Consider the following 14,334-nt stretch of genomic DNA (forward strand, 5'->3'; position numbering starts at 1 on the left):
GAGAGACACCAGCCGGAAAATTTTGTGAGCGCGCGAAAAATTGTAAATTTTAACTAAATTTCATTTTATTTCATTTCCTTGTTCGATACTCCATATTATCTTATATTTGCATACGATACCGTTACATGGTCGTATATCGTATGTGGACGTGTGATTGTCCTAGTTGTACGATACTTATTGTACAGTTGCTAACACTGATGTCGGTAAATAGTGTTTGAACTGCGTCAGGCAACCTTAAGTTGGCGGAGGGCAAAAGGCGTGCGACGGCCAACAGCTGATCGGGACTACTTCGCGTATTAATACAACCGCTCACCAGATAAGTTGCGGCTCTACGTTCAGACATTTTCTGAAGGGGGAAAATTGCGTGCTATTTTTCGGGAACGTTATTCAGTTATTGCACCATTGTCCGGGCGGTTGTTTCGATTGCGGAGTTGAAAATTGTGCGGTAAAATCGGTGTATTGTTATGACGTAGAATAGGAGTAACACATCGCTCCGCAGATGTGGAAACTTATTAAATTTTTTCCAAAAAATACAAACGCTTTGTGGTTCGTCGCGTATTGATCTCTCAGGGCGATGTGGAGTCTTGTGTTATGTTGGCACTGTACTATTTTGTTTGTAAACTAATACTCGCTACAAAGATTATTCTCAATCAAATTACGAATAACTGATTGTGAGAATGGAGATCGTCGGGGATTACGAATACAATACGAAAGACCTGATCGGCCACGGCGCTTTTGCCGTTGTATTCAAAGGCAGACATCGCAAGGTAACTGAAACGGGTTAGGCGATCGCACGTTCATTGTCGTTTTCATTGTCAACTATTATAACGTTGCCTCTTTCTTTACAGAAACTTAATTTCGTTGTCGCCATCAAGAGCATCACCAAAAAGAGTCTAGCCAAGTCGCAAAACCTCTTGGGGAAGGAGATCAAAATCCTAAAGGTCAGTGAACCATCCTCAAAGGTATATCCGTGTCTAGAGGGATATATAAGTAAACTTTGAAAGAAAAAAAAGAAAAATTCTCACACATTTAAACCAGGCACGCCGCTGCCGCGACATATTTTTCTCCGGATCTATTTTTGTTCTGTCTAGTGAAGTACGATATAACCTCTACTATCCATGTCATGCCCGAACGGGTTTCCCATCTGCTTCCACCACTTTGTAATTTCTACACCAGTTTTTTACTCACAATTGTTATTTTGACTATTCATTTTTTACGTTATCCGTGTTAACTCCACCCTTGCTGGGTGAGCGTAACTGATGAGGTTTTAATGTATTCAATCCCCTCCACCTGACCATCTTTCGATTCCAATGTATCTAACATAATATAATAACTACTTCATTACAGGAGTTGACTGAGCTTCATCATGACAATGTCGTTGCACTGCTGGATTGTAAAGTTCGTACCTCACATTCTCAATAATAATTCATAAATAGCAAATGAATCTTTTTGAATCTTCTAAACAGTCCATTGAACTAAATTACAGGAGTCTAATCACAATGTCTTCCTGGTTATGGAATACTGTAATGGCGGTGACTTGGCAGATTACCTGAGTGGTACGTATTTGGAATATTCCAGATTGTCATTGTTATAAATGACACTCATCAAACTTGGAGCCACATTTCGTAGTATAGTGCAACCTCAGTTATACGTTTCGCACTTGTATGTATTTTTTCGTTTACACATTACATTTTCTCGGTCTTGACAATTTGTAAATATTGTCACTAGTGAAAATATTTTACTTTTATATTTCTCGTTTAAAGGTTTGTCGCACTTATATGCTACGTATTACATCCCCTAGTGCTGTCTCGATGACCCTATCTAATCTTTTATGTGTTACCATTTCGAATGTATGGGTTTGAGCTACCTGAAAAAATTCAGGGATACGCTTTCACTATCATAAAATATGATAGTGTTGTTTAGAATTATAAATATAAGTCGAATGGCAAAAAAAAATATATATATATATATTATTATTATTAGGGAAGAGAATTCTTTGAAACATTACTGTTTTACAAAAAAAGGTATGAGTCAGAATGACCCGGTGTATTCTCGAAGGGTTAAACTAGCGCATGCCATCTTGAAATGCTCTAATAATAATATCGTTCAATTTTGCTAGAGGTGAATTAAATGACGAGATGAGACCTATAAAATCACTGAAAATCATTAATTTTTCATTTTCCAATCATGAAGGTTTGGAATACTTAAGTATTTCACCCTAAAGTTATTTTCACATATATATCAATATTGCCATATCCCTTTAAAAACGTATAACTGAAGTTTCACTGTAGTAGCTAATCCTGAATCTATTTTTTATTCTTTTTGTAGTAAAGGGCACATTATCTGAAGACACAATCAGAGTGTTCTTGAAACAGCTTGCCGGTGCCATGAAAGCTCTACATGCTAAAGGCGTTGTTCACCGCGATCTCAAACCTCAAAATATATTGTTGAGTCACTGCTGCGGGAAGGCTTGCCCTCAGCCGCATCAGATTACTCTGAAAATTGGTAAGTTGGAAGAAAAGTCCTTAGAATACAATATCTGTGAGTGTATCTACCAACATAATGCAACTGTCTCCGTCGATTGCTGTACACGTTTTTTCTCCTGTGGATTTTTTCAGTACATGTTATATTGAGAATGCATTTTTTTAGCGGACTTTGGCTTTGCCAGATTTTTGCAAGATGGCGTAATGGCTGCAACGCTGTGTGGTTCACCGATGTACATGGCACCTGAAGTTATAATGTCTCTGCAGTATGATGCTAAGGCCGATCTGTGGTCATTAGGAACGATTGTGTTCCAGTGTCTCACAGGAAAGGCTCCCTTCCAAGCCCACACGCCTCAGGCCCTGAAACTATTTTACGAGAAGAACGCCAACCTGGGCCCAAAGTATATTTTTCACATTTAACTGTTTAAATATTCTGATTTAATGAACGCACCAAGACTCACTATCTGGCTGAACAATATTTTAAGTAAATAGAGTTCCATAAATTTGCACAAATTCATACAATACATCTGCTGCAGTTATTGAGTCAAGATTAATTATCCTGATGTTAACAGTAATTCCTCTTTCAGAATTCCTGTTGGTACATCACCAGAACTCTCAGACCTTTTGGTTGGCTTGTTACGACGTAATGCCAGAGATCGCATGCCATTCGACGAATTCTTCAATCACCCATTCTTGCAAGGACCCAGGGAGAGTGTCAGCCCTCTACCGGTTGAGCTTCCCGCATCTCCTGGAGGATTAGCGACAGTTGATACAGGACCTAGCAGTCCTAGATCTGGTCCAGAGGCTCACAGCCCCTGTTCTAGTCCAGATGACGATTTTGTTCTAGTACCGAGCGATCTCAGTAGCGAAACCGAAAATAACATGCCGCAACCAATCAAGTAAGACTGCTGAATTTTTAACAAAATGAGATAAGTACTGCAAAATAGTAAGTGGCCGGATAACTTTGGGACACAATTTTTACCAGGTATGTCAAACAGAACAGTCGCGAAGCTGTTAGTCCTCCTAGACCCAGTTTTCTTCCAATATCTGAACCAATACCAGTACCAACCCAACGTAACATAGTACAGCCGTCATCGCCATCGTCAAATAGGTCAAGAGTCGAGGGTAGCAGTGTGCCTAGGTCACAGCCCATAACAATGAGACGCAGCAGCGATACTCGCCATAACTATGCTCCAGACATCGGCTCGCTAAGCCCACCAAGCGTTCAGTTTGTGATTGGAACTCCACCGGGTAGAAGGTAGAGTAATGCAGTTATTCTATTGATTAATAAAACTATCCACCCTACGTTGGTTAGTAAAACTACGATTGATTTCGTAAGTTAGTCAATGACTCATTGCGTTTTGTTGTTTACCTTATATTTATAGACTAAGTGAAACGCCTCCACCTCCAAGTACGTGGCAGGTCAGTCCTGTTGCGAGACATTCCTTTTCCCATACATCCAGTGGCAGCTCACCACTGCGACGTTCTTCAGGCAATAACGGTGGATCATCGCCTCTGCTCACCGGGCCTTTGGCAGTTTTAGGATCTCCAACTACCAGAGCTCTACACGACAACAACAATACTCTGAGGCATTCGCCTGTTATCCCTTTTGGTACTCGTGCTGTTACTTTGCCTGAAATATCTGGTGCGTCCCACTTTTCATTTGAACAGTTCTTCACTTCTTTGATTACCACCAGAGGGACGTCATGCAAATGATTTTATGTAATAATTTTCCGCAGAAGCTGGCAGTTTTCAAAATCTCTTCCCTGAAACTAACCAATTCACCACAGACGACCGTCCACTGACCTTCCTTGCTCCCGAACTTCCGGAAGAAACACTTTTAGAAAGAGAACACAACGAGATATTAGCCAAATTGAACTTTGTTGTCGCGCTGTGCGAGTGTGTCTGTGAAGTGGCACGGAGTCGCGCAGGCCCCCTTGGAGCTCCCATAGGTTCCCTGGAGCAAGCTAGTGGTGCCGTGACTCGACGACGAGCTGAGCAGGTTGTGCTTCTCGTCAGGGCGCTTCAGCTTCTCAGCTCAGGTTTGGGATTAGCTACCCAACAGTTGAAAGCTGGCAGACTACAACCAACGGCGAGTGTAAAAGAAGGTACATAATATATTCTTTTCTGCTTTAAATCTGAAACATTTATCCTCAGAATGTGCCAAAAATTTCGTCTCTTAAAAATATTCTTTCTTTACAATTCATCAGTTGTTTTTCTTACAGCTAGATAAAAGCCATACGTGAAAACCATGTGGGATTGCTTTGACACGTATATTTGAAAGATCATTTTTAACCTCATCTCGAAATTAACTATCAACTTGCATTCGAAGCAATAGGGTATCATGTTGCTTTGCTAATTTATGATACAATTATTTCTAGTGGTCAGTGTAATGAACGATAAGTTCCGATCGTGTCTTTCTGAATGTAAACAACTCAACAGTGCTGGGCTATTGAGGCAAGCTGGTGCAACTGCAGATAAAATCCTCTACAATCATGCTATTCAAATGGTAATTTTTCAGTCCTTTTTGTGTCTTGATATCCAAATCCATTGATCAGTGACAATCATTAAAAAAAAAAAAAAATTCAGTGTCAATCTGCAGCGCTTGACGAGCTCTTTGGAAACCCAGCAGAATGTTTCCAGAGGTATCATACTGCTCAAATACTTCTGCATTCTTTATCCCAACATGTCAGTCATAGCCAAGACAGGGCTCTTCTAACTAAATGTAAGTTTAACGCTGACTGAACATGTATAAGTTTAATAAGCGTTAATCCACTATACCTGGTTTACGCAATGCAAATAGTCAAGACTAATAAGCACTTACATTTTTAGATAAGGATGCTGTTGAGAAGAGATTATATGTTCTACAACAGCAAGGCTACATCTACGCGACGGATCCAACGTAACATAAAACAATTTGGCCGCAAAAATACAAATTCCCGCCCAACTTGTATTGTATCCTGAAATGTTGATTTGAAAAAGAAAACTCATCTGAGTAACAAAGCAAGACGACCTTCGCGTTGTCGTAGTTTCATATTACTTACCATAATTTGAATTTATCATTGACAATATATATATATACGGTTTTTTTTTGGGTAATATTGCTTAATCATTGTTGAACATCGATTATATGATATCTACGCATACATCCGTGCAAGTACACTTTATGTGTTGGAATATCCATCAAATTCTATAATTGTTGGATAAAGTTGGCGATGTTAGACTGCGTAAATTCAAGATAATCGAAAACAATGTAAAACTGGTATAACAGACGAGTCAAAATATAATGCAAAGCATGAATGGGCGATTTGTTTTTAATTTTATATTTACAAATTGCTCGGTGAGTTTTATGATTTTCACAACTGCTTCACGTTAGACATTTTCATTTTAACAACCCTGTATGACAGTTTTCCAAATCTAAGGGTTGAAATCACACTACTGGTGGCATACATTTTGTATGTATGCACGCATTTACCTCTGAGTGGAGGTATAATAATAGTACATGCCTGTGTACGCGTGTTTAATACATGTATTGCACTTTATTCGTGGTTGCAGGAAAATATACTAACGTTTCTTTAATATCAATTAATAAACAGACGTGTACTGAACGGCCGTACGTGTCCTTGATTAAACGTAAGTTTGAAAAAGAATAGCGAGCAATGATCAGCAAATAAAGGTTTTAGAGGTCCGTCAAAAATTTATACATAGTTTATTTGCCAATAACATACCGATACCTGATACCATGTATAGAATTAGTAAAATATAATATTAATAAACTTTTCTTTATGATTTGTTTCTGCTTATCGGATTGATATTCCTATGTTCGTATTGCGAAAAAATATATAAACTAGTATAGTTAGAAGTTCGTACCAATTTTACCTGACTCGTATTACCGCAGTCAAAATTGCTATATGCAAAAACAGGGATGGTAACCCTGTAAAATTCCTCTGTGTCGTCAGACACATTGAAGAGGATTGGGCCATGTCTAGCAGCGTTGTGATGGTACAATTCTAATCCTTCTTGCCCTCTATTGCAGGAGCTGGATTATCTCTATAGACAACATAGTTTAAAGCTGTGGCCAAGGTACCCCACGCCAAATATGGTATGAGCAAATAGCCAGCAGTTTCATTTACTTTGAAGAAAGCAACGGTCGTTACTGCGGTGCTGCCCAATAACACCAATATTTCGTAAAAACTCTGTAAGAAAAGATTCTTATGCTTTATTACAGCAAGAGATCAACAAACCTGGCAAGCAATGAATTTTGTATATTATGTAAGCTGACCCATTTCAAGCTTTTCGCGCCGAAAAAGATGGGAGTCCAGGCCCAATTCAAGCCAATATTTATCCCATAACTTATTAAGGGATACCTCGCGTCACCCTCGAAACCCCCGCCGTCGCGCCAAACCAAATAAGATGCGTAACCCATGCCGCAGTAGAGGGTCGTCCAGACAGGGCCAAATGCCCAATTCGGCGGCCGCCAATTCGGTTTGCGCAAGGTCTAGGGAACAGTAGAGAAATACTCAAACAACGAAATATTGCAGTTGCCGGGTAAAATTTGAGGAAGGAATACGAGTAGATAACTGGCCGATGAATAATCGCGATTGTAACGAACCACGGAAATCTTTATGCTTCATGCATAAATTATACGTAAATAAGTACATACCAGTAGAGAAAATGCAGAACCAATATAGGTTGAAACATACCTCATACCACGGCTTGATATTTTTCGTGGTAATTAAACTGCCGGCCCAGCCTCCCAAATTTGGAAGAATAGTTGCACCTACAGCAGGCCAAACTATCTCTATAGGCATTTTACCTCCGTCAATAGGCGGTGGTCACCCGTAACGAATTGCGTACGTAAGCGCCACCAGTAGTGTAACAGCTGATTCTCTGGCTGTTACCACCACCACCATACCGTGATGGCAACCGCCGACTTCTGTTATCATCGTGAGAATCGTGATTAATGATGATAAGTGAAATGACGAACTTTTGGTTACGCAATCATTGCGTCAACTTGTCAAACCGTATCGTGTATCGAATTACCAACAATCAGGCGTTGTATCTGATTAACAACGGAGTGTAAATTTGATTCTTAATTTTTAGATATGTAACTTAATTTTCGTACATTTTAATTATTCTATTATTAAATCATATCTAATATATTATACGTATAACAAGAACTAATTAAAATGCCGAAAAATGACGTGTCATTTATATAGTACAGGATGTATACATATTATAGATGATGTAATATACTGCTAATTGAGACATTATAACTTTTTTTCCATTCCGTACCGCCAATTTCGCTAATACATCGAACACCATTTCCTACACACTCTGTGATTGAGGCTGCAAAAATCATTCATATATTTTAGTTAGGAAAATCATAGTATGGTTCGCACATTTCTAATAATACCAATTTGTAATCAATGCTTATTTAAACTCACCATTATGTAAATGTGACTTGGTAAGGATCGTTCAAGCATTTCGCCAAGTCTGCTTCGGCTCACCTTATGATCATCTTCTGAAAAATAAAAAAAATTGTTACATGAAATTAAATTTTATTCAATCAACTGAAATAACCGCATTCTTTGTCACCATACCACTAATCTGTGTTGACAAAAGGCAATTATTATAATAAATATAAGCACCAGAAGGCATAGCCAAAGTCAACATAGGCAGGGCTACTGAACCAGCTACTAATGGGCGCAATACCCACTCAATCTTGCGCTCCCCCTGAGGTAATATGCAAACTTCTACCTGTAGAAAATAAAATACCAGACAACGGAGCTTAGTTATTCATATGAAATTAATTGGTCGACTGATTCTGGTTGTAAATATGACAAATCATTTTTCTATGTACTGATTACACTGTACAATATGGCTAGACAACGAAATAATTTACCTGCTTTTGTCCAGCAAACATGAAAGCATCACTGGCATCCATTGTGAGCTGTAAGGTGATCATATAATCGGAATAATTACGAAGATAGTAGGAAACGCAAAGTGGGGTTCGAACCGAACCATGTGCAGGCAATTTTGCCACCAATCCGACTGGTGTTTCTTCGACCCATAGGGGTGACAGTGTTACACTGCTACTTGTCACTAAGTCTGTGGGACTATTAGTTCTGAAAAGCAAAAATATATCAATAGACAGGGGGATATAGACTGGACCTATTCTTGGTCTTGTTTAATTTTTATTCAGTGTACCTTCTCCACTGGATCGTATATACACCTGTGCTGGCTGGTTGTTCGCTACCTGCCTTCGGAATAATACAGTACGCTTCTGACCCAGCTTCGCCATTACATAACGTAATTCCAGATAAAGCAGATTCTTGGACCTCTTCGTCTTCCCTTTGCATTGACTCACCCTAAGTGAAAAGTATTTCCAATGTCATATTGGAGTAGGGGTAAAAGTGTATACAGATTATAAGATAAACGGGTCACAATATTCATCTTTGAAAAAAAAATTAATTTCATAGAATTTTAAAATGTAGAAAGTCAAAATACAGAAAAGTTAAAATCTAGTAAGGTGAAGTATGGAAATCCCACAAAGAATATCGCCAAAATTCTGGTCTTTATGATTTGGTTTTTCATATTTATTGCACTTTGGTAGTATGAGTAAATTCATCAACTTACCAGTTCAATGCATGTGCCAATGATTGTTATAGGAGATGGGGATGAGCAAATTATATTCGGCATCATGATAAATGGTTCGTAAACGAAGCCTTTACTAATTGGTTCAAACAATGTTGTGTAGAATTGTGTTGTGATATCAAATGGTTTAACCATTGGTAGATTGTAGGTGATTTCTCTCGAATATTTCACTTCCTCAATATTAGAGTAATCAACCTATCAAGCAAAAGTAGTTTTAATTATAGCATAATTTCACTTCGAGTTTCGCGCCACGATCTAATGGAACCAAAATTATACCTTCATGTTAATATTCCGATTCCCAATACTATGGGCTCGTATATAAACTATTTTATGTATTGCCTGATCCTTCTCAATCATTGGAATATCCACTGTTATGGGTCCCGCCTCTTGCTTGGTATTCGTAGACAATCTCAATTCAGCTATATTACAGTAAAATCATTAGAATAAATGGCGGGAAACTGATAGTACCATGTTCTTTTGAATTAAACATGACATACTTAATTGTAGGTTTCAAGTAACTGAATCAGGTTGAAAATACATACTGGACTGATCATTGCCTCCATCCGGAACCAAAACGATAGATAATCGCGTACTTGCGACTTGCTCAGAAGTGGATAAGTTTATATTGATAGGAAGCCACTCGCCTAGTAGACCAGGAGTTGCTGAATCGGCTAATATTTTTATACTCGATTCTTCCTGTTCAATTTCTGCACTTACTAAAGGTCTCATATTGTTGAATTCCAGAACACTACCACTGTATAATCAATAATTTCGTAAAAATATTTTCGTAAGCCAGTAGTAGATGGTTTAGATTTCCGCGTGAACAATTTGCTTACCGGATTTGTTGAATTTCAGGATACGTTCGATCAAGAACATTGTTCTCCCCACCAAGAGCAGAAAATCGCATGATCAAGCAACGATTGCTGTCACTACCCAGGTACAAAGAAACCGTGCTGATCTGAATTTCATTGCCAACATCTTGTTGCCTTGCTTGAAATTGGCAGAGAAATTTTTTGGTTTCTTTCTCTTGAAATATCACTGGCTTATCTTGGATATCGCTTACTGCAAATTCTGAACTGTAACCAGGACTGTTAACAGTTACAGATACTTTGGAAAACTCCATACTTTGATGATAGAGATTCCTAATGAAACGAGAATGTCAGACTGTTATTATTGTACCAAACATGAATTCAGATAAACATCACTTTGCGTCAGACCAGATAATGAAATTACCTAATGAATACTTCAATTGTCACATTTGATTTTACTGTATACGTTTTTTGCGTGAATCTAGCTTTAACCTCCATAAATGTTGCCATATTATTGGCATCAATTGTAATAACGAATGGTTCTGATTTATTGACGATAATATTCCACTTTTCCATTGCCAAGGACGCCGTTGTTTCTGGTAGATGTGGTTCAGGATTGGGAATATTTTTCTAAAAATGCGTGGAATAATTATAAGCCATGGTTTTCATCGAAAAGAAAAAAATCCAATGAATATTGCCAGGACCAGTATCTTTGGCAGTAGCCCTTGATCAATTACCTGCAGTATATTTGATATATTGGTATATATTGCAGCTTGATGATCCTTTGGAAGACAAGATGTTGGTCCCAGTGCCTCTAAGGCTAATGTGAGGTAGTCTTGCAAGCTCGTGGATAGATACGCTGCTCGCAAAGCTTTAGTCAAAATATCTGTCAACAGCCCTGGCCATCGTTCACCTCGATAATCCCATAGCATATGCATCAACAGTCTAGTAGAACAAAGAATTTAGGCATTTATTCTACTGTTCAATTCACTTGCATAAGCCTTCAAAGGCAGTCGTATAAACTTACGTGAGTGCTTTCCCGTAATCTCGAGAATTGTAATACTCATCAGCCATTTGTACAACTGAAATATTAATTCTTTAGAAGCCAGTGATATTCAAATTAATACATTTGCATAAAGTTATGGTGGTATTCAAACCTAAATGACGACGCATTCTTGGACATCGATAAGTTTTGAACTGGGAAATTGCATGTCCTAAAAGACCGATGATTATCATCTGAAAATAAATTGTAAACAACTATTTCTGCTACCAATTTATCACACGCATTACAATATTACCTCTCAGCATTCCTGAGAAATTAATTGACTTACAGAATGGTTGACAGTAGTCTTCTCTTTGTGTTGTAAAGCTTGAATAGCCGCTGCTTCCCGTGCCATGTCTGCAGGCTCGGCACTCAATTTCCCTGGACGCCATGGTCTCTGACCGTAATATTCAAGTTTGTCTTGGCCTGCCAAAGGATCAGGTTCAGGATACTCATTAACATCCTGAATCATAATCAAATACAGGTTTAGATTCATTATAGATGAAATAATATAAACCAAGTCAAATATCTGCTCACTTTGCAAAGATCTCTGCACGCTGTTTGCCGCAAAGTAGCATGCTGAGCTGCCAGCTGAAAGTAGTATCCTGGATGCTGAGTTTGAACAGCAGGAAGACCTTGCCTGATGGCTTCATCAAATAATTCCGCAAACGTGGAGAACTGTCCTGACATCCACGCGTGATGTTCAAACATTAGTTCTTTGGGACCAACTTTCAATTTAAAACTGTAATGGTATATGGAATTTGAGTTATGATATTCCCTTTGAATGCAATCAATTTTCTGGTACTGAGGCCTACTAGTAATTGGTGAAAGATAATCGTACATGTAAAATTTTATATTGTAAAGATATACATACCGATCTGTGTGAGCTCTAAACTGCGAAATAGCATCACGGGGAAGATTTAAGTTGAACATTAGACGACATAGTTTGTAATTTATGAAGCTTGCAACAGTCTTTATTTCCAAAGCATTTGTGTCCACCATTCGTATATCGAGCAAGTTATTGTACGCCAACTGATAATGCCTGTGAAATAAACACTTGCATGATTAGAAGGGATTGGTTCGCGAATTGAGTTATTGAATACAAAAGTGTTAGCTATGATTCGAAGTTCTCAACAAGCTTGTTTTTTTTTTTTTTACTAGTCTTGATTAGGTGTCCAGATTGAAATATCACATGAAAAATAATGACAACTTGCTTGTGAGCCATGTGCTGATCCTGTTTCAATTCATTTAGAAAGCCCATCTTAAACTGATGCCGGACAAACAAATATTGATGTGTAGTCTTGTTCAGGTGATCTCTGTGATTTTTCACGATGCGGGCTTCCAGGTGATAGAAGTTTTGGGCCAAATCATAGAAGGCATTTTCCAACCTACAGGTACAGATTGTCATTAGTCCTATTCAAACTTGCTGAGCACACAACCAACAAGTATTACACTTTATTATTTCAAGCAACTACCTTAGAGTATAACCCAACAAGTGATCGCCATGAGGTAAGACATATAACGATTTGGCTGGCAATTCACATGCAGCACACAAAGCTGTAGCACGCTCAGTTGTTGCAGCATCTTCAGCGCCTGGTTGTGGCGGTGCTCCATGCTGTATTAGAACTACAGCAATCTTCGTACTTCTACCCTCGATAGCAGCTCTATGATTGTTTGAAGATTTGTTATACTTAGATATATTTTGATTTGTAACCAAATAAATAATCTGATACATGTACCTCAAGGATTGAACTCTCGATGCACATTCGATCTTTTTTTCATTCCACATAGAATCATTCCAATCCAAGTCATAAAATATAACAACGACGGATGGTATGTCATTTAGATATTTATTCATCCAATTTCGTTTTAATATCCCTTTGGGTATGTACCATTCGTAGGAGTTACGCTACAGCAGACATCGAAAGTTATTCGTCATGCCATTCAATTTAAGGGGACAAATTCTTAGTGAAATAACTTGAATATTCGAGTTGTTGTATCGAAGAGTGATCTAATGTCAACAGACCTTTGGTTTAACTGTTGGAAACTCATGGGCATTGCTTAATAGTTTAAACTGAACAGCTGCACTGTCTGGCCGGCGATTGTTGCTGAATGCATCCCAAATCAATCGGTGAATCGCATTGTTTATTGTATCCAATCCGGTAACACCGATCAAAGCCAAGGGCTTCGCTGTCAATTCTGCAGGTAGTTCTGACATGGATCAATGGACAAGAACCAGGAATAACAGAACAGAAGTCCCAAGTAGAATCTGTTGTAAAATTAAAAGGGTCACATATCTCAATTTGAAAGCTGTGATAAGTTATTGAGTTCAAACGTTATCAAATCTATTTGGTTTGACATTTCAATTGAGGTTAGGCTAAATAGGCACACTTAACAAAATGTGTTTTCAACCTATTTGAGAATGGTTTGCGCGTAAACTGGGCTCAGCGCTCATGCAGGATTTGGCGATTTCTTCTTTTTCTTAAGTCTTTTAGTTGGCTGTCGGGTCCCTACAGAGACCCCTGTACCACCAGTTATGACGATTTTTTTGAATGACAGAAAACTCAAATGATGACAGCTACGGTGTCAGGGCGGAGTAAAGATGCGAAATACGTGGGTAACAGATAGCGTGCTACCGCGCAAGCGTTGGCGAAACGTCTGCTATAGTAAGAACGAATCTGTTATCCACGATGAATTGATTGTGTCAACTCCCAAGCCGATCAAGTCTCACACAAAAAATGAGAAGTATGATTCCGAATAATTTTAAAATACACTTTCCTGACGGTCATCACAATTTGCGGAGGTTATGGGAATAATTAAGGTTGACAGCCTCAACGGAAGAAATTGCGACGCCTCGTTGCAGGCAACCCTGACTACAACCTTGTCAATTTGTAGTATTTACATCAAAACGGCGTTTCATCTACAGACAGGACGTATTTTGACATGTGTGCTGGCATGTGGGATATTTCGGAATGATCCGAAATGAAAAAATCAGATATAGATATACATTGAATCAGTGTCGCGGTTAATACAGAGATCAGTGGTGTGGAGATCAGATTTTTTAATCTGGGAACGTTGGCGTGTGTAGATTTCAAACTTCCTACATCAGATTTTTTAATCTGGGAACGTTGGCGTGTGTAGATTTCAAACTTCCTACATCATATTTTGAAATCTGAGTGTCTTTAAAGGTATCGGAAACTCCTAAATAGTAAATTCTTTCCAATATTTTGTTACGATAAAACGTCAACAACATAGGCCACGTCGTTTCGAAATACGTTCATTATTATTTTCAACGCTCTTCCAAGAATAGATTTCGGAAAACGGTGCTGGAAAATGAGTCCCA

General features: G+C 38.5%; 3 protein-coding genes across 6 annotated transcripts; 1 reads left to right on the forward strand and 2 right to left on the reverse strand.

Moving 5' to 3' along the window:
- The first annotated feature begins 626 nt into the window (after positions 1–626).
- Atg1 (serine/threonine-protein kinase unc-51-like protein Atg1) lies at positions 627–6,306 on the forward strand. 2 transcript variants are annotated; one of them, XM_046625171.2, is made up of 13 exons: positions 627–767; positions 849–941; positions 1,348–1,398; positions 1,487–1,556; positions 2,329–2,505; positions 2,650–2,884; positions 3,071–3,382; positions 3,469–3,741; positions 3,869–4,128; positions 4,223–4,591; positions 4,865–4,992; positions 5,073–5,208; positions 5,316–6,306. In XM_046625171.2, exons 1-13 carry the CDS (start codon positions 678–680, stop codon positions 5,387–5,389), a joined length of 2,268 nt encoding a protein of 755 aa, XP_046481127.1. In that variant the 5' UTR covers positions 627–677; the 3' UTR covers positions 5,390–6,306. The 2 variants fall into 2 exon arrangements, with proteins under 2 accessions (XP_046481127.1, XP_046481128.1); XM_046625172.2 differs by lacking the exon at positions 5,073–5,208.
- Tspo (Translocator protein) lies at positions 2,686–7,396 on the reverse strand. The gene is made up of 3 exons (XM_046625200.2): positions 7,187–7,396; positions 6,766–6,981; positions 2,686–6,679 (listed from the first exon to the last, which is right to left on the reverse strand). Exons 1-3 carry the CDS (start codon positions 7,292–7,294, stop codon positions 6,494–6,496), a joined length of 510 nt encoding a protein of 169 aa, XP_046481156.1. The 5' UTR covers positions 7,295–7,396; the 3' UTR covers positions 2,686–6,493.
- Positions 7,397–7,673: 277 nt separating this feature from the next.
- On the reverse strand, positions 7,674–13,777 carry gry (trafficking protein particle complex subunit 11 gry). Of its 3 annotated transcripts, none has more exons than XM_046625159.2 (21): positions 13,404–13,776; positions 13,018–13,260; positions 12,731–12,900; positions 12,467–12,655; positions 12,206–12,379; positions 11,866–12,033; positions 11,529–11,733; positions 11,281–11,454; positions 11,107–11,185; positions 10,977–11,031; positions 10,687–10,894; positions 10,374–10,579; positions 9,977–10,282; positions 9,683–9,894; positions 9,417–9,559; positions 9,123–9,335; positions 8,694–8,854; positions 8,389–8,611; positions 8,087–8,243; positions 7,931–8,007; positions 7,674–7,832 (listed from the first exon to the last, which is right to left on the reverse strand). In XM_046625159.2, the coding sequence occupies exons 2-21, from the start codon at positions 13,207–13,209 to the stop codon at positions 7,812–7,814; spliced, it is 3,333 nt and encodes a 1,110-aa protein (XP_046481115.1). In that variant the 5' UTR covers positions 13,210–13,260; positions 13,404–13,776; the 3' UTR covers positions 7,674–7,811. The 3 variants fall into 3 exon arrangements, 2 of the variants coding, with proteins under 2 accessions (XP_046481115.1, XP_046481116.1); XM_046625160.2 differs by having other exon boundaries at positions 8,135–8,243; positions 13,404–13,774; XR_006883112.2 differs by lacking the exon at positions 8,087–8,243 and having other exon boundaries at positions 13,404–13,777.
- Between the last annotated feature and the right edge of the window lie 557 nt (positions 13,778–14,334).

Source organism: Neodiprion pinetum, chromosome 5 (genome assembly GCF_021155775.2).
Source record: "Neodiprion pinetum isolate iyNeoPine1 chromosome 5, iyNeoPine1.2, whole genome shotgun sequence".
Classification (NCBI taxonomy): domain Eukaryota; kingdom Metazoa; phylum Arthropoda; class Insecta; order Hymenoptera; family Diprionidae; genus Neodiprion; species Neodiprion pinetum.

Bases quoted from the DNA above. Each gene is read 5' to 3' on its own strand.
- Atg1 (XM_046625171.2), top strand. From the start codon at position 678: ATGGAGATCGTCGGGGATTACGAATACAATACGAAAGACCTGATCGGC. The intron at 768-848 runs GTAACTGAAACG...CTTTCTTTACAG, and splicing joins TCAAAGGCAGACATCGCAAG to AAACTTAATTTCGTTGTCGC. The intron at 1,557-2,328 runs GTACGTATTTGG...TTCTTTTTGTAG, and splicing joins CTTGGCAGATTACCTGAGTG to TAAAGGGCACATTATCTGAA.
- Tspo (XM_046625200.2), bottom strand. From the start codon at position 7,294: ATGCCTATAGAGATAGTTTGGCCTGCTGTAGGTGCAACTATTCTTCCA. The intron at 6,982-7,186 runs GTATGTTTCAAC...ACTGTTCCCTAG, and splicing joins ATATCAAGCCGTGGTATGAG to ACCTTGCGCAAACCGAATTG. The intron at 6,680-6,765 runs GTCAGCTTACAT...CTTTTCTTACAG, and splicing joins GCGCGAAAAGCTTGAAATGG to AGTTTTTACGAAATATTGGT.
- gry (XM_046625159.2), bottom strand. From the start codon at position 13,209: ATGTCAGAACTACCTGCAGAATTGACAGCGAAGCCCTTGGCTTTGATC. The intron at 12,380-12,466 runs GTAGTTGCTTGA...CTGTACCTGTAG, and splicing joins TTGTTGGGTTATACTCTAAG to GTTGGAAAATGCCTTCTATG. The intron at 10,580-10,686 runs GTAATTGATCAA...ACGCATTTTTAG, and splicing joins ATATATCAAATATACTGCAG to AAAAATATTCCCAATCCTGA.